This window comes from Talpa europaea, assembly GCF_964194135.1.
Source record: "Talpa europaea genome assembly, chromosome: 12".
In the NCBI taxonomy this organism is placed as follows: domain Eukaryota; kingdom Metazoa; phylum Chordata; class Mammalia; order Eulipotyphla; family Talpidae; genus Talpa; species Talpa europaea.
In genome coordinates, this window is record NC_140079.1 from 80,185,858 (window position 1) to 80,211,112 (window position 25,255).

The 25,255-nt window shown below is 45.3% G+C and overlaps 1 protein-coding gene across 2 annotated transcripts in view; it reads right to left on the bottom strand.

Moving 5' to 3' along the window:
- The window catches only part of COL26A1 (collagen type XXVI alpha 1 chain), a gene marked incomplete at both ends in the record, with an annotated part of 124,820 nt that overhangs the window by 54,416 nt on the left and 45,149 nt on the right, over window positions 1-25,255 (bottom strand). Inside the window, one exon of one of the 2 annotated variants that reach the window (XM_084251648.1) lies at window positions 15,217-15,314. In XM_084251648.1, the coding sequence (XP_084107774.1) occupies window positions 15,217-15,314 (98 nt within the window). Of the gene's footprint in view, window positions 1-15,216; window positions 15,321-25,255 lie in introns of both variants that reach the window. The other variant, XM_084251647.1, reaches the window with a different exon arrangement.

The window sequence follows — 25,255 nt, forward strand, 5'->3', positions numbered from 1 at the left end:
TTGAGATTAGTGTTATGTCTGGAAAGGCAAAAGAGAAATGACATGAAGGTAGGACTTTAACTACATCTGACATTACTACACCTGTAACAGTTTATGTCTTAAAGATACATTGTATTGAATTATTGTCAAATTAAAAGTTAGAAAGAAAAAAGTATGATATTATCGCCACAGTCGGTACATAAATATCATATGGGTGTTTTATATACTCTATAGTTTGAGATGGTTCTTGAATAAATTTTAAAAATTAAGAATTTAATTTTACCATTAGGATAGCACACTTTCCTCTGCTCACCCAAGAATTTGAGTGCCTCTGCTCATCACACAATGACAGACGGGCCCAAGTCCCAGGGCCACTGCAGCCAACAGCACGGCCCCATATTTGAGTGAGTTATCCCCATCCCTGGCCTCCTTAGTGAATGTAGTGCAAGAGGAAGACAAGGCCTGTGTCTGGTTCAGGATCAATCAGTCCAAAACTTCATAGTAGGAAATACTGTGGAGTCAGACTGCACTATAGGTCAGGAGGTTCAGAACCCCAATTTTTTCCTCTGCTTGGGGGGGAATAGCCACACCAATCAAAACACAGCAGAGATAGACTCAACCCTCTAGCTACTCATAGGCTACTTGGGCAGATAACACATAGTCAATTGAGAGAAAAAAGAAAAAAGAAAAAGAAGAAAACCCCAAGGCAGTGAGAGACTCACTGAGAGAGAGGCCCAGGCAATAAATTACTGTTAAAGCAGAGCGAGGCACTGGGATTCTGGAACATTCCAACTCCATGTCGGGAAATACAGCCCCTCCTGTGGGAAGCTACAGGCAATGATTAGCCATAAAGAACATTTGGAGGTTCTTGTGGCAACAGGGGACCCAGGGCCAACTTCACTCCCTTAGGGCCCCACGACACTTCAGCTGGAAGAAGGGAGGGTTTGCGCCATAGATTCCACTGTTTATGGGCTCCCGAGAGCATGTGGGCACTTCGTAAATGCGATTTGAGGGTGGAACAGTTGGCAGAGGGAAGGGCTGTCCTCATCACAGCTGCTCTGTGGTCTCCTGAGGGTCATTTTCCTGTGGTGTGATGGACATGAACCTGGTCCACACATCCTGGGATCACAGAGCTCCCTAGCCTCATGTCATCTGTGACTGGATGGGTCCATCCAGTAAAGATGTGACTGCCACACAACGCCAGTCACCAGTTCCCTGCTGGGCTGGCCGCTGCGCAGTGCATGAGTGGGGCTGAGCCCTCGAATGTGATGGATCTGACTTGCAAGCAGGTCTCTGTGCTATGCCCCGAGAATACCAACACAGAATACTACGGCCAGGCCCCAGGGCTTCCCCTGCCTCCAACCTAAGCCCCAAGGTGGGCACACTCAGCTTCGTCCAATCCCAGCTCAGAGGCCTTCATGCCAAACCATAGTAAAGTAAGTATATTTGCATTTTGTCCCCAGTTCCTGGCTCAGAGCTCCTAAAATCTTTGGAATTTCCTGACTGATAGGAACATCTTTTATTACTCATAATGAACTCCTTTCAACCTGAGTTCATGTTAATGAGGTAACTCTTGTTGCACCCCTAGATTGCTTCAGGATGGGGGGCTGGTTGCCAGAGAAACCAGTATGTAACTAGAGGGTTGGAACTTTCAGTCCCACACCCTAATCCCAGGGAGGGAAGAGGGGCTGGAAAGTGAGTCAATCACTGATGGCCAATGATTGAACCAACACTGCCCATATAATGGATCCCCCCACCCCATAAAAACCCTAAACCATGGGGCTGGAGAGCTCACAAGCCGGTAAACATATGGAGGTGCTGAGCCCCTCACCCCATACCTTGCCCTCTGCCTCTACTCCATTGCCTGTTCTGAGTTGTATCCTCTATGGTAAAACTGTAATCATAAAGATAGCACTTTCCTGGCTTCTATGAGTCATTCTAATGAATTACTGAAATAGGAGTTGTTGGGGAGTTGTTGTGTACTCCCGTGAATTTGGGATCATATTTGGGACTGGCATCTGAAGTGGGGCAATCTTGTGGGGCTGAGCCTTTCACTTTTGGGGTCTGCACTAACTCCCGGTAGTGTCAGAACTAAACTGAGGAGTTGAACACACACTTGGTGCTGGGGAATTAATTGGTCTTGGAACAAAGTACTTGGTGGCAGCGAATAAAGCACAACAGGGTCCATCTTTTCCCACAAAGATACCCCTTAATTTGCTACCAGCATAGTTTGCAGCCCTTTTCAGAGGAGACCCCAGGATTTCCAGGATAGACCCCCTCGAGTCTGCACAGCAGTTTACATCCCAGAGGCCACTCTCTGTCTTGCCACTTTCCTATCACTATCGCCCCAGGAGGTAGATCTTAAACTCCTGCTTGACATGCATGTCTACCGATTTGCTCTGCCAGGCCTAGAACATCAAGAGATGGAAATATTTATGCTGGGAGATTCTCCTACCCCCATTTTACAAATATGGAAACTGAGGCACTGTGAGGCTAGGACTTGCCCAAGGTCTACCAGTGCAGCAGGGGTGGCCACCAGGTCCAGGGAAAGCCCAGCAGAGCCCCAGCCAGGTCCCAAGGGCCTCGCCTCACGGGCGGTGCCTGTGCCCACAGATGGCCAGAGAGGAAGTGAAAAGGGAAGTGAGCACCTCTCCTCCTCCTTCCCAGAACGTCTTCCCGCACATGTTCAAGTCACAGAAATGTCTCGTTAAAGTTTTACAGTTTAACCGCTGAACATGCTACTTTGTCTCCATAATTTATACCTGACCTGGGTGTCTAGACATGACGTCATGGGAAGGTACGCCTCCTTCTGCGGGAAGTTTACAATAACCAGAGCTCAGCATTCTTGTTACACTGCTCTGCTCCGCCTCAGCCAGGGAAGCAGAGCCACGGCTCTCAACCTCAAAAGTACCCCCTCCTCCCTGCTCCACAGCAGAGCTTCTAGGGACCATTGCCAAAGGAGAACCCAGGGGCAGGTGGCTTACAAAGGCCCAAGTGAGGGCCACACCACCTGCCACCTTCCAGATTCCATTCACGGCATCCCTGGTGCTGGTCATTTGCCTCGAGGGGGACTTGGTTGGACCCCAGACCTCAGCTGCAAATCTCTGCTCTCTAAAGGAAAGCAGCACCTGGCCCTCAACCCAGGGCTCCCCGCATTGGAAGTAGAGTCAAGGACTCCTGATACCCTGCCCTGTAGGGGCAGCTCGGGGGCAGCCAAGTGAACCCTACTTCTGTGCCCCGTGTCTACTATGTGCTTAGACCCTGGTCATGTTTATTTTATTTTTTTTAAAGATTTATTTATTTATTTATACAAGCACTGGGTACAGTCAGAAGTGCGGGAGGGTGAGAGGATTCACCAGAGCCAGAGCGGGGAGCAGAGCAGGCAGAAGGACCGAGATACACTGCTGAGGGGAGCAGCGAGTGGCAGGAGAGGTCTGCGCGCCATGTGGGACCCTCCTCCGGTGGCCGGGGAGCAGCCGGGGATGGAACCGGGGCAGCAGAGGCTGAGGGCAGCTTCACAACCCAGCGCTCAACCGCTGCGCCACCGGGGAGGCCCGACCCTGGTCATGTTTAAAAAAGAAAAAGCTGAGACTCTCTTTCTCTCTTTCTCTCTCTCTCTTGCACACACACACACACACACACACACACACACCAGGACATAACCAAGGTTTTAGGGTCCATTTTGGTCCATATTATAGAAAGGGGAAGACACTAAAATTGTTCCATGTATATATTCTAATCCTATTTTGCCAAGCACCGGATAAATTAAGAGAATAATAATGGTAACAGAACTATTTACAGGCAGACCTCATTTTATTGCACTTCACAGATACTGTATTCTTTTTTACAAATTGAAATCTGTGACAATCCTGTGTCAAGCAAGTTAACTGGCACCATTTTTCCAACAACACGTGCTCACTAAATTTGAGTTCTGTGTCACTTTTTTTTTTTTTAAGATTTATTTATTTATTTATACAAGCACTGGGTACAGTCAGAAGCGCGGGAGGGTGAGAGAATTCACCAGAGCCAGAGCAGGGAGCACAACAGGCAGAAGGACCGAAGTACACTGCTGAGGGGAGCAGCGGGCGGCAGGAGAGGTCTGCGCGCCATGTGGCACCCTCCTCCGGTGGCCGGGGAGCAGCCGGGGATCGAACCGGCGCTGCAGAGGCTGCAGGCAGCCTCGTAACCCAGCGCTCAACTGCTGCGCCACCGGGGAGGCCCTCTGTGTCACATTTAATTAAGGTCTGTACACTGTTGTTTTAGACATAATACTATTGCACACTTAACAGACTATAGTATAATGTCAACACAACTCTTGTATATACCAGGAAACCAAAAACTTCGGGTGACCCACTTTATTGAGAGTGGTGCTTTGGACAAACACACAATGTCTTTGAGGTATGTCTACATTAAGGGCCTACTGTGTGCCACATTCTATGGCTTACTGAGTACTTTAAGCCCATGATTGAGACCTACCGTTCAGAAAAAGAGATTCCTTGCAAAGGATCGCTGCTCACTGACAATGTACCTGGTCCCCAGGACCTCTGATGGAGATGCAGGAGGAGAGGTGTGTTGCTCTCACACCTGCTAACACAACATCCACTCTGCAGCCCGTGGGTCAAGCAGCAGTCATTTTGACTTTCTATTATACAAAAGGACAGGATTATCACATTAAAAAGAAAAGAAAAGAAAGAGACACCTGCATAGACACAGGCGGGCAGGAAAGCTGCCATTGACTGTCAAATCTTATTATTTTTTAAAGATTTATTTATTTATTTATTTATTTATGTATTTATTTATTTATACAAGCACTGGGTACAGTCAGAAGCGCGGGAGGGTGAGAGAATTCACCAGAGCCAGAACAGGGAGCACAACAGGCAGACTGACAAAGTACACTGCTGAGGGGAGCAGCGGGCGGCAGGAGAGGTCTGCGCGCCATGTGGGACCCTCCTCTGGTGGCCGGGGAGCAGCCGGGGATCGAACCAGTGCTGCAGAGGCTGCAGGCAGCTTCGCAACCCAGCGATCAACCACTGCGCCACCGGCGAGGCCCTGTCAAATCTTATTAATTAAGAAATATTTTTGTAAGACTATAGTTGCCATAGATAGTGGCAACTATTGATGGGCCTGGACAAATATTGATATTAATATTGATGGGCCTGGACAAAATCCATTGAAAACCTTCTGGAAAGGATTCACTATTCTAAATGCCATTAAGAACATTCATGATTCATGGGTGGAGGTCAAAATATCAATATTAACAGGGGTTTGGGGAGAGGGTTGATTCCAGCCCTCATGGATGACTTTAAGGGGTTCAAAACTGTGGTTGCAGAAGGTAACTGCATATGTGGCGGGAATAGCAAGAGTGGAAATGTGATGAATTTGCTGCAATCTCATGACCAGACTTGATGGGATGAGGAATTGCTTCTCAGGGATGAGCAGAGAAAGTGGCTTCTTGAGATGGACTCGGCTCCTGATGAAGATCCGGGAACATCGCTGAAGTGGCAGCAAAGGGTTAAGAGTGCAGCTGAGCTGACAGAGCAGGAGCAGGGATTAAAAGGATTGACTCCAATTTTGAAAGACATTATGGGGGGGGGTAAGACGCTATCAAACAGCACTGCAGCTACAGAGAAATCCATCATGAAAGGAAGAGTCACTCATGTGGCAAACTTCACAGCTGTCTTATTTGAAGAAATTGCTACAGCAAGCCAGTGCACGTGTTTTAGCAATGAAGTACTTTTTAATTAAGGCATATACACTTTTTTTTTAGATGTGTTTGCATTAATGTTATTGCATACTTGATAAACTATAGTATTTGGGGGAGGGTGGAAGCAAAACTGTGTTTTTGCTTTATGTGATAATTCGCCTTATTGTGGTGGTCTGGCACTTAAGTGTGTCTTCATTGGAAAACTCTATGCTATTTATTTCTTTAAATAAGAATTCAAGGGGCCTCCCTGGTGGCTTATACCCCAGTTCTTGTATGCATAAATAAATAAATCTTTAAAAAATCACTTATTACAAATAAATAAATACACACATAAGAATTCAAGTCAAGCAAACCAGTAACTTAACATTTGCTCCTATTTAAAAAAAACAAACATTTGCTCCTATTTTTACTCCAAAAAGTTCTTTCTTATGTGCTGTTATCACATGTGATCTTATAGGTGACCCCAAAATGTGAATGGGCCAGGCACTACCTGCATATTTTGGATGAGAAAAATGAGACGTGGATTTGATCCTACATCTCTTAACACAAATGAACCCCAGTCCTCTTTAATGCATTAGCCCTGGAAACCATGGCAGCTTCCCAAGGCCAGCATGTGTGTGACCTTGAGCCCCAGTATGTGACCTTGACCCTGGGGAAGATCACATTGAGGAGGAAGAGGAAGAAAACCATCTCCCTGATATGTTGAATTAGTATAATTACCCCCTTCTTTTTCCAAATAAAACCCCCTCCCCCCACCTCCCTCTCCACCCTTGCCCCCCAACATGCAGGCCATGTTCTAAAAAGTCTTCCATGTCCTTCCTGAATGTTCCGAAGTGGATCCCAATGGCATTTAACAGGCCACTTAGGCAGCAGAGAGACTGTCCTTGGAGTCTCAGAGGCTAACACGGAGAGCCAGCCCCCACAAAGGCTGCCTCGGCCCGTTACTCTTCTGAGTGGAATGCACATCTGCTGCCCTTCCCCTGGCCCCTCCTTCTCTCCCATCCACAGCCCCCTCATCTCACCCCCAGAGAGTCTGTGCTATTCCAGGGTTTATGTGGTCTGGCTCCCTGTCTCTGGGCTAGCCTGTGCTTCACCTCCCAAAGAGGTTGTCCAGAGCAGGAGAATGCCATCCCCGGGCTCTGACCCACCTTCCCCCATCTCCCTCCTGTGTTCATTGGAGTGAGTGCCAGGAGAACCTGACTTCATACCTGAAGCCTCTGCCCTGGAGAGGTGCAGGATTCCTCCAACCAACAAGGAAATGCCCAAGTTCTCCCTGGGGCTGCCTAGACCTGGCCCAGAAGCACCTCAGAAAACTCCCAAGCTTAGCAATCAACTCAGGCATTGCTTTAGTCCCTGCCATCCCCAAAGGGTCCAGGGGGAAAAAGGCCTCTGCTGCAGGGTATACTGAGAGTGCCCTGATATGCAGACACTCCAGCAGCCCAGCACTGTGCCTGCCACCTGGAACAGCCCCTGTGCAAATGCTTTCCAGAAAGAGAAAAGAAAGGTGAAATCTGGATATTTACAGACACACACAACATGACAGGAGGTGCCGAAAGATGCTTATTTGACAGCAAAACCCAGATCATGGCTGGAACCACTCCTGCCTGGGATGGAATATCAAAGAGCCTGGGATCTCATCTGCCAGACCACGCTGTCTGTTGAAGTTGAGAGCAAGGGCAGATGCCGAACACGACAGGCCCCGCGCCCAGATCATCCTCCCCAGCAGGGCCCAAAATTTACCAAAGATGTCAGGAAAGAGGCAGGTGTTAGAAGTAACTGAGTGGTGAGGCCCTGGGAAATGTCCCCTTCCAACTCAGACAGTCAGCTGACAGAAGCAACCTGTGCCCCGTCATTCAACTGCCACTATCCCTGTTGGCACCAGCAAGGCCTCACATTAATAATATCAACATTTCTCTAAGCCTCGGCTCCTCATTTCTATAGTGGGAGTAACCACACACCCACCATCTGAACTCACATCTCACACTCATGAAAAATGACTTTGCAATCATTCATTTATTCAAGAAACATATCAGGTTCCAGTTGTTTCGTAAGGACACATAAGAATGACAAGGACAAGTGTACAGAGGTCACGCAGTAAGAAGACACTGAGCGGTGTGTGGGCAGAGGTCTGCCCTCACAGGTTGGAGAAGATCCTGGAAGCAAGGAAAAGTCAAGGAAGGTGGGGAGTCCTTTACAGAAACTTGTCTGAGAAAGGGACCCCAAGAGAGGGCGGTGGCTAAAGGATGATGCAGACTCAGTAAGATGGTTTTCTTAAAGATGAAAGACCTTGATGAGCTCATGTGCTGATGGGAAGGAAGCAGTGGGTGAGAAGATGGAAGCTACAGGAGAGAGAGTGGCCCAGAGGAGTACTGTCCTGGGACAGTGAGCCCTGCAGGGTGGATTGAAAGGGTCAGGCCTGGAGCTGCAGGACCCCCACATTCCTGCTTCCTATGGGTCCCCTAGCACTTCAAACATACTTTTAGTGAAACTTTAGTCTATAATATTAGAATTATTTGCTCACTCCTCTGGCCCCTGCTCGCCCTTCTCCACATATACCTTGCCTAGGAGCTTGATGTCCCCTTTTCAGCACTGTGACCCAAGCATTGAGCAAAGTGCTTAGAAACTCCCAGACACCCAGCTAGTTTGAATAATGGCCCTACTTGTCCCTCCTTTTAAGGACAATCATGGTAGGCAAGTCTCAGAAACATCATCAGATGTACTGAGAATAATTTCCCTAAAATGCTGAACTCTGCAGATCGGCCAGGAGGCTGCAGCCTCTTCCCATGAGAGCCCCTTCTGGCTTTGAACCCTCAGCCATTCAAAACACAAACACACTCATACACAAAGCTGGAGCCAGAGGTGAAATGTCAGCATCATCTTGGACTCAAATCAATCAGCTCAATGCTTGGATGTACTAGCTAAGCCACCTCACCCCAGGCCTGCCCTTGCCCATATGGGGGACCAGGGGATTCATTTCCTGTCCTAGCCAGGACTCCAGCTGGGAAAAAAAAGGAAGAAAAATCCCCTGCTTGAATTAAATGTATCATCTCCTGATGAATGAGTCCATCAACTTTTTGTGGTAAATCTCCAAAACATGAGATCTGGCCTCTAAACACTGAGGACCAGGCCACCTTAGGTACTACAGGAAGGAGCCAGCCCAGAAGCCAACTAGCCTGTACCTTGCCTGGGCAACTTTGGGTGGGATTTCCTAAGACCTCAAAGGTCTCAGGTGAGGAACATTTAATCAGGAGCAAAAAGACCCAGGTTCTGATTTTATATTAGCTACTTCTCAGTGAGATGACCCTGGTCAAGTCTCCTCTTACCTCTGAGTTTCTGCATTTGTCTTCGTCTATTCAGGCTGCTATAACAAAATACCATAGACTATGTGACTTATGAACAAGCATTTATTTCTTCCAGTTCTAGAGGCTGGAAGTGAGCAGATTCTGTGTCTGGTGAAGGCCCACTTTCCAGACAACCATCTTCTCATTGTGTCACATGGTGACAGGGAGGAGGGAGCTCTACAAGGTCACTTCTTATAAGGGCACTAATCTCATTCATGAAGCTCCACCCTCATGACTTAATCACCCACCAAAAGCCCCACCTCCTAACATAACCACCTTGGGAAACAGGTTTCGACATATGCATTTGGGTGGGGGGTAGGACACAGATATTCAGTCTATAGCAGCACTGATGCAATGGGAATATTAAATAACATGACTGGAAGTCCCTTCTGAAGTATAACATACCATTCAAAGGTGAGGAATACTTACATGATTACACGATGTTGATAAAGGTGATCATGTCACCTCTACTCCACCAACCGATTGAACTAAGGCTAGAGGACTAGCTACAGGTGTAATGTGGCTTATGGAAATATTTCTAAAATTAAATCTAGAGAGGAAAATATGCTACTGTATCCCATGCTTAATACTGACTCCTTTGATCAGCATCGACAGAAATCATGTTCCAGATGCGGTCTATCTACAGCCTTGACAGGGCTCTAACTAGGTGCCAGGCTCAGTTGTGGGTACCACAATGGGAAAGAGATGATGACAACATCCTCTGTCCCCTGGACCCTCCCCACCTTCCTACAGTGATATCATCAGCAACCTTTCTGGGGTTAATTTGGCAATATGATTCAAAAGCCCTGATGCGGTGCATGCCCCTTGACCCAATGGCTCTATACAGGAAGTTATCTTAAGGAAATTATTGAAAGTATGAACAAAGATTTAGATTAAAAAGATGTTCATAATTTCCAATTCCAATAATGTAATGATGGAGTAGCTGTATCAGACTAACACTATTTCAGATAAAAATGTTAAACTCTAGATTAAAAAAAAAACTATTTGAAGGCACTAGAAATCAACAAAAAGCCAGTGGAAACCTGGAGGGAATTCAACCCTTGCAAAAAGGGAGAGCAGAGAGTGAATTCTACATTGCATGGTTTTTCCCTGGGCACACCTCAACTAAGGTAGTGCAGGGTGACCAGAACTCAAGTCAAAAACTGCACCTGTTTTGGTATATGACTATTAGAAGACCTGACAACTCAGGGAAATTATCTACAAAGCAGGAACCATAAAGAACAGATAGCCCAAAACACTATGTGCCAGCTCCCATGACATCCTTAGATGACCTCAGAATTGTGAGTGTGTCATTCAATAAATTCAGCATAAAACAGCAATGAGAAGGTTACAAAAGCTGAGTAGACATGCCAGCAGCTGCCCAAAAGAAGGGGGTTGATTTAGAGCTTGAGTCTCACCAAATTAGTGTGCTTAGTTAACACCTAGGGCTTACCTCTGAGATCACAGAAAGGTTATGCCTTAGAAGTAAAATCTATTTCCCTGATTGAAGGGATTTATATACCCACTCCAGTAAAGTATAAAAAATCAAGGCTTCTCACATTCATGATAATTTAATTGCTTGCCACAATAAAAATCAACACTCTTCAAGGAAACCAGAATCTCTACAACATATTATTCAACATGTTCAGTAATCAACAGAATCAAGTAAAAGTTATAAGGAAGGAAGGATGGAAGGCTGGAAGAAAGGAAGGGAAGGAATTATGACCCAAGTCAAGAGAAAAGTGACAATACAAACTCTAAAATGACCCAAATGTTGGGAATGGAAGGCAAGGACATAGCTATTCTATCTAAGTTCTAAGGTAGGAAATAAATTATGGTCATAATGAGTGAACAAATAAGGAAATCATATTGGGGAAATTTAAACAAAAGACACAATTGGAAATTCTAAACTTAAAAGTATATCTGAAAAGAAAATTTCACTGGATGAACTTAACAGATTTTGTAGACGGTAGAAGACAGAGTCAATGAATTTGAGGACAGATCAATAGAAATTATTCCATCTGAAGAACAGAGGGGGGAAATTCAGAGCTTCAATGACAAAACCTTAAGCAGGATTAAGAAAACCTCATCTGATAACATAACAGTCAAACTGCTGAAAGGCAAGGATGAAGAAAAGACTTGAAAACAACCAAAGGCAAAATAGATACATTCACAGAGAGGAAACAACATGGGAACAGCAGACTTCTCACCACAAATAATGGATGCCAAAAGACAATAGAACAACCAATCTGTTTAAAGTATTGAAAGGGAAAAAAATTGTCAATCCAGAACATGAGCTCAATGAAAATATAATTCAAAAATTAATGGAAAATAAAGTATTGGATATGATGTGGAGAAATTGGAAACCTTGTACATTGCTGGTGGGAATATAAAATGGTGCAGTCACTATGAAAACAGTTTTTCAGTTTCTCAGCAAGTTAAATAGAGGATTACCACATGACTCAGAAATCCCAATTCTAAGTATATATCAAAAAGAATCAAAAACAGGTGTTCAAACAAAAACTTGTATGTGAATGTTCATAGCAGCACTACTCACAATAGCAGAAAGGTGGAAACAACCCAAATATCCATCAACTGATGAATGGATAAACAAAATGTGGTATATCCATATAATGGAATATTATTCATTATTCAAATCTATGCCACAACTTGGATGAAGCTTCAAAACATTACACTAAGTAAAAGAAGCCAGACACAAAAGACCACATATTATATGATTCTATTTATATGAAATATCCAAAATAAGCAAATCAATAGAGACAGAAAGCAGATTTGTGGTTGCCAATGGCAAAGGCAAGGGGGGATGAGGAATGACTGCTTAATGGATGTGGGGTTTCCCTTTGGGGTGATAAAAAAAAGTTCTGGAACTAGATGGTGGTGACGGTTGCAAAACACTGTGAATGTACTTAATACCACTGAATTATACACTTTAAAATAGTTGAAATGGTAATTTTATTTATGTGTCTTTTACCACAATTTAATTAAGGCAAAATAGAGGCTAAACTTTTTTTTTTTTTTTTTTTTTTTTAGTTGAGAGCATTCATTGCAAGGATACCCACACCACACTACAGGAAGTGCTGACAGAATTTTTTGAGGCTGAGGAGGCTCCAGGTGGAGGCTCTGAGCTCCAGGAAGAAATAAAGATCACTAGAATTGATAACTATGGGATAAATAAAAGACTATTTTTTTCCCGCCTTTTACTTTTGAAAAAGGGGATCTGGCATTTTAATATTAAATTGTACAGTTTGTAACATAGATTTAAAACATAATAACAATAGCACAAAGGATAGTGGGGATGGATAAATGGAATTGTACTGCTAAAAGTCACTGCCATTTCACATGGAACAGCCCCATTTTTACCCTAAGTTACCTATGATAGGGATGCACAGTGTGAACCTTTGAAGAATTATTAAGAAATAATCCAAAGGCGGGCCTCCCCGGTGGCGCAGCGGTTGAGCGCTGGGTTGCAAAGCTGCCCGTGGCCTCTGCAGCGCCGGTTCGATCCCTGGCTGCTCCCCGGCCACCGGAGGAGGGTCCCACATGGAGCGCAGACCCTCCTGCCGCCCGCTGCTCCCCTCAGCAGTGTACTTCGGTCCTTCTGCCTGCTCTGCTCCCAGCTCTGACTCTGGTGAATTCTCTCACCCTCCCGCGCTTCTGACTGTACCCAGTGCATGTACAAACAAACAAACAAACAAACAAATAAATAAATAAATAAAAATACATGCCTCTTAAAAAAAAGAAAAAAGAAATAATCCAGAGGGATAACTGAAAATACAGTAAGGATGATTTTCAGTTTCTGCTTCCAGGTATGATAGACTAAATCACCCCCATTTAACTTATCCACCCTCCATAAACAAGTAGAAAATTGGACAGAGTTTATTAAACAGATGTTCACAGATGTCAGACAAGAGGCAACATGGAAAGTAATCCCTGAGAGAAGAAAAGCAAATAGGGTGATTCCTGGAGACATTCTGGATCGGAGCACATGGAGTGGAGACTAAATATAACACAACAAACTCTCTGAATTGAAGAAAGAGAAATCAGAGATTGGGAGGCTGAGGAAAACTGGTAGACAGGATATCACGTAGACAGTTACTCATGGGGTCAAAACTTATTGAATTGCATACTTCCGGGCTATGTAAATTAAATGTATCTAATAAGTATATATGTTTGTTGGGATTTGTATTATGCAAAGTATACCTTAATCGAATTGATTTTAAAATCCATGGATAATTATAAAATGAGAAATAGAAAGCACATATAGCTCTATGTCTATTAAAGATGAACTTATTATCAAAAACGTTTATGGAACACACCCATTTTGTCTGTAAGGCATAGCACTCCTTACAGGAACGCTGGATAGGCCTGCACTTGGGGACATTTTAAACAATGAGATCATCCCCAAAAGCACAAAAACATGATAAACATGGCATTATGCTGACCCTGAAAAGGGCATCGTTTGTGTCGTGAAAGCTGAAACAAGAAGGCAAAAGTGTTGTCTGTTGGACCTCAAATTTTTTGATGTCCTGTGCATATCGGTGGATGACCATGGAAGTATCATGAAATCTGGGGATCCAAATAAACTTTAGCAAGTGGGTAAATACACAAATACAGAATCTGCATGTGATTAGGTCAACAGTAAATAGATCTATCTAGAAAGGAAAGTATCCCCAAGCCTCCTGCCTGCACTCTTGGGGAGTCCAGGGAGGAAGGAGAGAGAGGCAATGGGGGGAGACCCAGAGTAGACACAGAAAAGGGGGAGCAGATCCAGAAAGAGATCACCTGGGAGGGGGGAGCCACTCACCTCAAGGCAGCCCTGAGTCGTAAAACCAGAGAAAGCTGACTCAAGGAAGACCACACACAGAGGCAGACGCTGTCCTGGGGAGCCTCCCCTGACCAAAGCAAACCCCACGCACACAGCACCTCTGACCTAGAGGCAGCCTAGGAGCTTAGGGGGACGAGGGCAAAGGGCCCACCACAACCTTCTTGTTTCCGCTTCGGGAATGGAAACCTGTCCTGGCTCTCGGGAGCCAGCCTCAACTCAGCCTATGACCTCACACCCCCAAGATCTCCTCAGCCCATGGGGTCTGAGGACACTGGGGCTCACACCCCTCCTTCCACTCAGCTTTGGGCCCGGGGTCCACAGAATCACGATCATCATCGCTACTACTGCTATTTCTGTTGTTATGTTATTATTTGTAGCCCAAAGAGTTTTAGGCAGCTTAGAATAAAAGCTTATACCTAACTTATAGCTTGTTATGACTTCATTATAACTTATATTAGAAAAGCATGTGTATATGTAATGTGTGTATGTTGTAGTAAACATGTTTATTATCTAACTTGTTGATTTTTGTTAGATATATGTTCATGTTTTGTTATATATAATATATGCTACATTATACATTATTATAATATGTACTCTATCAAATATATAACAAAAATCAGCAACTTAGGTAATAAAAAAAGATGAGAGACTAATTTTGCCAGAGAGTCAAACGCTTCTATTCTACATGCAAAGCTGGACCCTGAGCCTCAGGACCAGCCAGCTATCTTGGGGACCATGGTGGGCTGCAAGCTGCTGCTTAGACAGGTCCCACTTTCCTGGCCGTGAACTTGGTGGGGATTTGCTGTGGCCTCTGTCCTCCACCTACATGCTGCCATCTGCCCCTTCAGGCCCTAGAGCAGGAGCCTGGCCCTGTACTCAGAAGGCAGGCCCTAGCTCTGGCCTCACTCTCCTGTCTGCCTTCTGGGCACCAGCAGAGCAGAAAGCCAGGGGCAGTGGGGTGAGGCCTGTCTACAGGTGACATAGTCTCTGCTGTCTCTCTGCGGCCATGGCTTCAAGGCTGGTGGGCCATCGTCAGAGCCCCTGCCTCACTTCCTGGGGTAATCGGACCCCAGGAGGAAGAAATAGACTTTACATCAAATCCCCTCCCCATGCTAGAGCCCCTGAGTGTCCTCCACCAGTGCACACAGGGACCCCACCTCAGTGCCCATGGGCAGGACAGCAACCTCACCCCAGCTTATCCAGCTCAGAGCATTCGGCCAAGAGGTACTTGGGACAAGGAAGGACTGCGGAGGAAAGGATCCCAGCTCTCAGAGGAGAAGAGGGGAGAAAGGAGTAGCCAGTCCCACCCAGTGCCCCACTCCCTGGTCCCTTGCCCCAGGACTCACCTTCGTCACAGTTGCTCCCAGTAAAGCCTGGGCAGCACCTCCACTCCAGCGCCGTCACCGTGCGGTAGGACACTCTGTACGTGGGTCTGATCAGAGTCCTGTAACTAACACAAGGGCAGCGTCAGGACAGTGTGAGCACACCAGACCCCAGCCCAGCCAGGACTCGGGATCCACTGGCCAGCAGAGCCCACACTGAGGCCCTGTGCACTTCTGTGAGGCTCTGGGTCAGTGACTACCCCCATTGGGTGTGTTCTAAGGTCCCTTCCTGCTGTTTTCCAACAAGTCTTCCAGCATGGTTACCTATGGTGGGGAAATGTCCCACACCCCAACTCCAACAAACTAAATTGTCGTCCCCCACCCGCCCCCAACTCATGTGCTGAAGCTCTAACCATCTCAATGTGGCTTTATTTATAAGTAAGGTCTTTAGGATATAATTAAGGTTAAATGAGGTCATAAGTGTAGGACCCCTATCCAATAGGGCTGGTGGTCTTTGAGGAGAGAGAGAGAATCTGCAGAACATCTCAGGGGAGGCTAGTGAGGGCACAGCGAGCAGGCAGCTACCTGAGAAGTCAGTGTCTGTTGTCCCACCCTGAGTCTATGATATTTTGTCAGGACAGCCCAAGCTGACAGAGACACTGGCCAAGAACACGAAGAAGAAAAAGAAAAATGCCATTAGAACCCACACAGCTTCCAACCACCACCAAGTCCCTGAACTCCCACCATTTTCCCAATCATTATTTCCTTTGGTTGAGCCATCCAATGATTACTTATTAATTACCGACGACATGCTATGTTGGGGTCACAGATTGATAAGCTGGGTCCCCATCCTTGAGAAACTACAACATGTGAAAGAGGGAGATCCTTCAATGAAAATCTGCAATCTGGCCGTTAAACCTCCTGCAAAATGCTGTGGATTCCATGAGAAAATTTCACACCCCTCAAGTGTTGGAATTGTTCTTGCAACCAGTCTGACACAATTTTGCAAAACTAGTGAATATAAATATATGACCAAATTTCACAAGGGGGATAAATCAGCCTTTATTATTTGTGTCTTGTGCATCATTATAACTTTGCTGCTTAATCAAGCTGGCATGATTTCCTCATGAAAGCAAAAGCACTTGACTTCACCACCTCTGAATCTGCTGACACCGAGCAACCTCGTCGGTGAATGGCAGAGTCATGAATTAATTGGTAGCAGCAGGCGTGACGTTTCGAGATGCACTGTTGACAGGAAAACACACGAGTCACATCTTGAATTTCAGAAACACTGCACTAAATCTGAAAAATCCTGTTACACTAATTTTTCTCTTTTAAAAAATCCTCTCACTCATGTTTCGTAAACATTCCAGCAAACCAGTTTTCCCCTGGTGATCTAAGGGGAGGGGAGGTGCAGCCAGGGGCAGAAATCGTTGAAAGAGGAGTGGAAGTCTGCACAGAGCGGGGCGCAGCTCATACCCCAGAGCAAACCTGGACCTTTGATCCTCAGGACACCCCCTCTAGGAAGGGAGCTGGCCTGACTGTGGGGGGCTAGGGGGTGGACACATCATCGCTCCTTACAGCAAGTGGCCTGTGGGACACAGAGGGCAGTGAGCCTTGGTCCAAGGAGTACCATAAACTGCAGAATAAACACACACTCACACGCTTTTACACACACACACACATGCTCACTCACACACCAGTCGCATACATACACACGTCACATGTACATACATGCTCTTATACACACACACACGTGTACATGCCCCCATGCATGCACTCTCGTACACACGTTCACCCTTTCACACCCCTTCTTGCTGCAGATCCCCCAGCCTGAAGCACACCCAACTAGGAGAGGGAAGAAGCTTTCCTTGGCATAAAAAATGCCAGTTTTAAAACTAATTCCTGAAATAACATATCAATAGTTGGCTGAGAGAGACCTGAAAGCCTGGGCTATACCCATGTTGACGTGCAAGGCAGGGAAGGGTAGGTTGCCATCGCTTGTGTAGAGACAGCAGCCTGTGATGCCGCTGATGCCATGAATGGGTCCCTCCCAGATTCTCAGTGCCTTGGGGCACATGAAGCCCCTAATTCACAGAAGGGACTGGCACGCAGTGCTGAACCTCTCTGAGTCCCTTTTGGGCCTGCATCATGAGCACGCTATGGAGCCCGGGTTTCGGGGGTGAGGAGGATGGGAGGGTGCGTGTGCATGGTGCTGAGGACAGTGGAGGACACACGGAGGCTACGTGCAGGACGTGGGCAATGGGCTGATCTGACCGCTTCCTCCCAGCCACCCCCTCTGCTGGTCCCCACCGCGGTTAAAAGAGAAGCCCAGCGCTTAACCACCTGCTCTGACTGGGCTTCCCCAGCTGACGCGGCCCTTGTGCCACAAAATGCCTCCAAACACACTGGGTGCTCTTCAGTCCACACCTTGCGTGACCATGGTGGTTAAAGTAATGGTAGAGGGCCTTTCCTGCATGGATGCAGCTCCCGGTCCCTGGGACCCCCAAATTGAGAACTTCTCAGCTCCTGGGAGGCTGCACCCAGCAGAAACATGGCCACAAAAGGAAGATATTGACTTCTACCTGAAGTGCGATGGTTAGGATTTGGATTACCATGAGAAAAGAGAAAAAAAGGAAGGTCCAGAAACTCATGAACACTCAAAGGCAAAAAGGAGGACCGATCTGACAGCTGAGTTCTACCACAAACAGCGCCAAGCTGAGAAAGCACAAATGCTGGACTGTCGAGGTGCCTGAGTGATGAAAAGCCCTCCAGGAGCAGTGCCTGCTGGACAGAGAGACAGGCCTGTGCTCAAGCACTGTCCAATGTGATTAAACAAAGCAAAAAGAGAAAGCAAGGAGATGGAAAGTCCCTCTGCCCAAAGCTCATCCCCAGGGAGAAACAGGAGTATAAAAGTCATATGAACAGGAAAGAAGAGAAGAAACTGCGGAGGAGGATGTTACTAAAGTCTGTTTTGTTGGAGACACCTTTACGCAAAGACATTTAAATATGACAGATGCATTAGGCCAATGGGCTTATGTTTCAAAAGGCCCAGGTACTGCATCCTGAGCTGAAAGCCATCTTTAGCTGCCAGCAAAAGATGTAGAGAAGAGTCCCTCATCCCCATGCTGTACAACATTGGGTGCTATCACCAAAGGCACTGTCACTGAAATGAACATGGGTGAGTTGGGCCTTGTGACAGAAAGAGGCCAGGTTATTTGGGTAAAATATGCCAAGTGACCAATAATTCTGAAAATGCCAGTGGCATAAATGCAGTCTTACTGCCAGCACTTTCATACAAAAACTCCTTACACTTGCTGAAGACTCCACACCAGTCAGGAAAAGAACACTGCTGTGATGTTTCTGAATATCACTCAGGAGCCTGGCATGTCTGCCGGCATCAAGAGAACTATGTATTTTACTTTAAAGTATATACACACACACACACACATACATACATACCCACATATATAAATATATACATTAAAATGGCACAGCTGTACTTTATTTTGGAGTCTGCTAAGCATTTAGATGTTCATATAATTGAATGATTAAAAAAGCAATTATAGAAATATCCCTTAAAAATAACAGTAGATAGACTGAGAGTTTTAATTGAGTCCTCACCACATCAGGTATGGTTCTGAGAGTTTCACATTTGCTGACCCATAACAACTCTAACAGGTGGAAACTATCATTATTCCTATTTACAGAGGAATAAGTAACTTTCTCAATATCACACTGCTAGAAGGGGGTGGAACTAGAATCCAAACCCAGGCAGAATTGGTTCCAGAACCTGTGTCCATTTGGCACAGAGGTAGTTTACCCCCTACATCAGCACGAGGTACTGACCTCCAGTCCTTGAACCAGTGGGAGAGCTCTAGGTCTCTCTCTGCTCCCTCATTCTGAGGGCATAGGGCTGGCTGGGCTCACTCCAGGAACAGAAGAAACCAGATGAATTTCAAAGTTGAGACCAGAGAGCACCAGTAGGTGGCGCTGCTTCACCAGCCCAGAGGGCAAGAGCTCAGGTAGGCAGCCCTTTGAGTCACACCTGAACACCCAAGGCAGGCTCCGTGTTAGTGGCCTGTCCCCAGCCTACACAAGAACTGAACTCCTCCTCCATGAATAACTGCCATGTCTTCTGCTGAAACCCAATCTGCACACCCAGCAGTATCTCTAAAATGCAGATCTGGTTTTGTGACCGTGCTTTCTCAAAATCTTCCACGGCACCCAAAGACTGAAGAACCAACTGTTTAGGTCAGCAAACAAGGTCCTGCCTACAGTTCTACCCTCCCCTCTTCCTACCACCACACCTCACTGAGCTGCTCGTCCTGCTCCCAGGCTTTGTGCACATGCACGCTTCTCTGTCTATGCCTTTCCTCCTTTACTCTGCCTGAGAAAAATCCCTGAGAACCTTCAGGGTGTGCTCAAGTCACTTCCTCTTCACTGAGGCACCCCCACCCCTTGCCAGAATCAATAGTCTCCTTGCTCGTACAGAGCTTGCTTAAAACTCAATGCTCATGGGCCTCCCTGGTGATGCAAGGGGTAAAGACACAACCTATGAAGCTGTCTGCAGCCACTGCAGCATGAGTTTGATCCCTGGCCAGGGAGCTACCCACATGGCGCAGCAGACCTCTCCCAACTCACCCGTTGCTCTCCTCAGCAGGGTATTTTGGTCAATCTGCCAGTTCTGTTCCCCACGCTGTCTCTGGTGAATCCTCTTACCACCACCCCCACACACCTCTGGCCTGTACCCCAGTTCTTGTATGCATAAATAAATCTTTAAAAAAAAAAACAACTCAATGCTCATCCTTGTACTCTGCCATTATGTACCAGAGCCCAAGTGGTGCCAGGCACTGGGAATACAGGCATGAAGAAGCAGGCATGGGCTCCTCTCTGCCAGAGTTTGTGGCACTAATCACATGTTCACATACGTGAATATGACTACACACTGGTAAGTGCTATGAAAGAAAGCACCAAATTTGATGATGAAATTTTTTTTCATGTTTCATTAAAATATAATTATGTTTTATAACATGCAGTAAAATAATCAATGTAGTGTTTCACTCAATGAATTTTTACTTATGTGGACCCCCAACATTCATATTACTCAAAAATCCCCTGTGGCCCCTCCAAGTTAATCACTCAGCCACCAGATGCAACCAGTCTCCTAAATTCTCTCTCCAGAGATCAGCGTTGCCTGTTCTAGAATCTCACATAAATAAAAACTTACAGCAAGCACTCCTTAGTGTCTGCCTTCTTTCACTCATCCATTATGTCTGTGAGGGTCATCCTTGTTAAGTGTTTGTTTCTTTTTATTGCCAAATAATATTCCACTACATAAACATGCCACATTTATCCATTCTCTTGTTGATAGATGTTTGGGTTGTTTCCAGTTTTGAGCTGTGGTGAACAAAGATGCTGTGAGCTTTCTCCTGTAAGTCTTTGAGAACATGGTTTCCATTTCTCTAGAGACTATACCTAGGAATAGAATTGATGGGTCATAGGAAGGACATATGTTAAACAGATACTCTACACTTGAACAGATACTCTACACAGGTTTCCAAAGCCTGTATGGATAAACCATATGTTTCGCAGCAGTAATAGAGTTCCAGTTGCCCCATACCTTGCCAACATTTGAGACGGTCAGTCATTTTCATTTTAGTCATTCTAGGGTACATATCACACTCTGTCGTTAAGGTTTTAATTTGTATTTCCTGTTGACTAAATAAAATTGAACCCTTTTCAGGTTTGCCATTTGGATAGCTTCTTTTGTGAAGTGCCTGTTCAATACCTTTGCCCATTTTTTAAACTAGGTATTGTGTCTTTTTCTTGCTGATTTGTAAGATATATGTATTCTCTATTGGAGACCTTTGTCAGATGTTTGTATGGCAAATGTTTTCTCCCAATCAGTACTTTGTCTTTTCATTTTCTTAAAGGTGTGCTTGTGATGATCAGTTTTTAAGTTTGATGAAGCTCATTTGATCATTTTTCAAATGTTATATTTGTTGAGTAGGAGTCAAGGTTCACTATTTTCCATTTGGAGGTCCACCATCGACCCAGTACCATTTATTGAAAAGACCTAGTCAGTTCTCCACTGAATTATTTTAGTGCCTTCCTGACAACCCAGTGATTGTTTAAATGTATGCTTATTTCTGGACTTTCTATTCTGTTCCATTGATCTGTTTGTCTATGGTTGCACCAAAACAACTCTGTCTTAAATTAATGGAACTTCACAGTAAGACTCGAAATCTGGTAATGTAAGCCCTCAAAGTTTATTCTCTTTCAAGACTGTCTTGCCCATTCTAGGGGTCTTTGCAGCCCCATAGATTTTTTTTACATACCAGTTGATAAAGATTAATAATGTTGAGACATTGCATTTGAATCTTCTTTAATTTTTCTCAGTAGTGTGCACATCTTTTTTTTTAATAATAAATTTTATTTTTATATTCCCCATACAAGTGCAACCCCCTTATTTTGACCCCAATTCCTCCCCTCCTACCTCTACACCCCATAGAGTGTCTCTGGTTCATAGTTTTTTGTTGATTTTGATTTTCACTTTCTTATAGTTATTCATTTTCCTGGTCCCTTATTTAAGTTTTCTAGATTCCTGCTATGAGTGAGACCATCCGGTATTTTTCTTTTTCTTTCTGGCTTATTTCGCTGAGCATGATCCCTTCCAGAGCCATCCATGTTGCTGCAAATTGCATGTGTTTATCTTTTTTGAATGCTGAGTAATATTCCATGGTGTATATGTACCACATCTTCTTGATCCAGTCATCTATTTTTGGGCATTTGGGCTGTTTCCAAAGCTTAGCTATTGTAAATAGAGTGTGCACATCTTTTGTTGACTCCTAGGTATTTGCTCAGGCTGCCATAACAAAACACCACAGACTGCAAGAAATAAATCTATGTGATTTTTAAGTCATCCATGGTTTAAACAACAGAGATCAGTTTTCTCCTAGTCCTGGAGTTTGGAAGTCCAGATCAAGGTCCTAGTGGTTTCGTTTCTGGTGAGGACACTGTTCTTAGCTTGTAGACACTTTCTCACTATGTCCTCACAAGGCCTTTCCTAAGGGGGGTATCTCTTCATGTAAGAACACTAGTCCTATTGGATCAGGGCCACATCCTTATTTGCATCCTTAGAAGTCTCATCTCCAAATACAACCACACTGGGGGTTAGGGCTTCACCATATCAATGGGGGGAAGGGGTACATAGTCAGTCCATAACAGTATAAAATGCCTTATTATTTTACTAAACATGGGAGGTTTTTTACATTTCATTTTCTACTACATTTTGTTTTCATTGTTTCTACTAGTATATTGTTATTCTTTTTTTTTGTATGTTAACTTTGTCCATGTTTGGAATGCTACAATAATATACCATCGAGGGCCTCCCGGTGGCGCAGTGGGTTGAGAGCAGCGCTGTGAAGCTGTCCATAGCCTCTGCAGCATGGGTTTGATTCCTGGCCAGTCAGGGAGATACCCACATGGCGCCGCAGACCTCTCCTGTCACGCCCGCTGCTCCCCTCAGCAATGCTTTCTGTCTGTCTGCCTTTTCTGCTCCCCACTCTGTCTCTGGTGAATCCTCTCACCCTCCCATGCCTCTGGCCTGTACCCCAGCTATTGTATAAATTAAAAATAAATCTTTTAAAAATACATATATACCATCAACTGGATGACTTAAAAATCACAAAGATTTATTTCTCGCAGTCTGGAGATTGAGAAGTCCAAGATCAAGGCCCCAGTGGATCCATTGTTGTGTCCCCACATGGCAGAAGGGGCCTCTTTTATAAGAGCACTGATCCCATTCATAAGGATTCCAACCCTGTTACCTAGCCACCTTCCAAAGATCCCGCCTCCAAATGATATCACATTAGGAGTTAGGATTTCAACATATGAATCTGAGGTGGACACAGACATTCAGCCTACAGGCATCATCCAATACAGTGAGGGCTCAACAAAAAAGCAGAGGAAGAGTGAAAGCTGGCATCTATTCTGCTCTTGAACATCAGCACACCTAGGCTTTGGGCTTCGACTGGGCCTTCCCCCGTGGGCTCCCCTGGCTCTCAGGGCCTTCGGGTTTGGACTAGAACTACACCACACGCTTCTCTGGGCCTCTGGCTTGCAGGTGGCAGACTGTGGGGCTTCTCCGCCCCGGGAGTCCTGTGAGCCAACTCCTATCATAAATCTCTCTCTACATATCTATATATACCCAATTAGCTCTGTTTCTTTGGCGAGCCCTGACTAATACAACCTTTGTTTTCAATTATAATAATGATGATGCCATTATTCTTTATTTAGTAATCAGCTCTTGCAGACAATGAAGTCCCCACAGGCACGACCTCCTCGTCCTCATCTGCTGAGCACAGTGTAGTCACATCAGAGAACAACTCTGATTTCTGAGGGAAACACAAGTTAAACCACAATGACAGATTCCCCTCACACCTAAAGTGATCACTACCAAGAAGACAAAAGATAACGAGTGCTGGTGAGGATGGAAAGAAAAGGAAAAGCTGGCACACGACTGGTGGGCATGGAAGTTCTGCAGCCACTTTGGGAAAACCTATGGCAATTTCTCCAAAAATTAAAAATAGAAATATCATACGATCCAGTAACCCCACTTCTGGGTATACTGCCAAAGGAAACCAAATCAGTCTGTTGAAGCTATCTACAGCATTATTGACAAGAGTCACGACGTGGAAGCTAGCAATGTGCCCAGCAGCACAGGAGAGGTCAAAGAAATGTGGTCTGGGCCTCCCCGGTGGCGTGGCGGCATTGAGCGCCGCTCTGTGGGACTGTCCGCAGCCTCTGCAGCGCGGGTTTGATTCCCAGCCCACCAGGGAGAAACTCACATGGTGCGGCAGACCTCTCCTGTCTCTCCCGCTGCTCCCCTCAGCAGTGCATTTCAGTCAGTCTGCCTGTTCTGCTCCCTGCTCTGTCTCTGGTAAATTTTCTCACCTTCCCGCGCCTCTGACTGTATCCCAGTTCTTATATAAATAAATAAATCTTTAAAAAAAATAAATTTCCACTCTTTAAAAAAAAAGAAAGAAATGTGTTCTACACACACACACACACAGAGCCCAGAATATTATTCAACCTTCAAAAAGAAGGAAGTCCTGCCATTTGTGACAATAGGGATGAATCGGGAAGGCTTTATGTTAAGTGAAATACGTCAAAGAAAGACAAATATCATGTGATCTTACTTCCATATGGAACCAAAAAGGAAATTGAATTTAAAGGTTACCCCAGAGGCTAAGGGGATAGAGATAAAAGGAGAGATACTGATCACAGGGTTACATCCACTCAGTTCAAACACAAATTAGTTCTGGAAACCCAACATATAGTGTGGTGACTATAGGTAGTAATGTACTAATACTTGAAATTTGCTAAGAGAGTAGATCCCCAGTGTTCTCACCACAAATAATAGGTAATGTTGGGAGGTGAGGCATGTTTATTAGTTTGATTGTGGTAATCATTTCACAATGTACATATATCAAAACATCTTAAATATATACAAATATATAAATCTTACATGTAATAATTAATAAGTGAATCAATCAACAAATGAACAGATGCCAACAAACACACATGCACACACACATACACAGTCTGAAGGCACCAGGTGAGATAAGGAACTGATCACCATCTGTTGCTGCTTCAAGATGTTCCCAAGGACAGGAGCCTTCCCAACCCACCCTCACCCTTCACGCAAGGGACCAATTCCTTTCAAATCAGAACAGCCACCCAGATACGCCCACACCCCTTACAACACCATAGCAGTAATAATCCCAGGGTCTACAGATTTCCTCTCACCTTGGATAGCCCAAGGCAGGTCTCAGCTGAGGACACTGCTTCCTGGGCAAGAACCCGGTTTGCCCAATGCCTCACCCCATGGTCTGCACACTGCTGTCAGCCTCACTCCTTGGCAGCAACACCAAGGTCTTGGACAAGGGCCACACAGACCTGGGAGCCTGCCCAGGTCTTGGGTATTGACGTGAGAGACACTCTGAGGCCTGAATTCTCCCCAAGGTAGATTCTGATTCTGTGATGCTGCAGTGTGCAT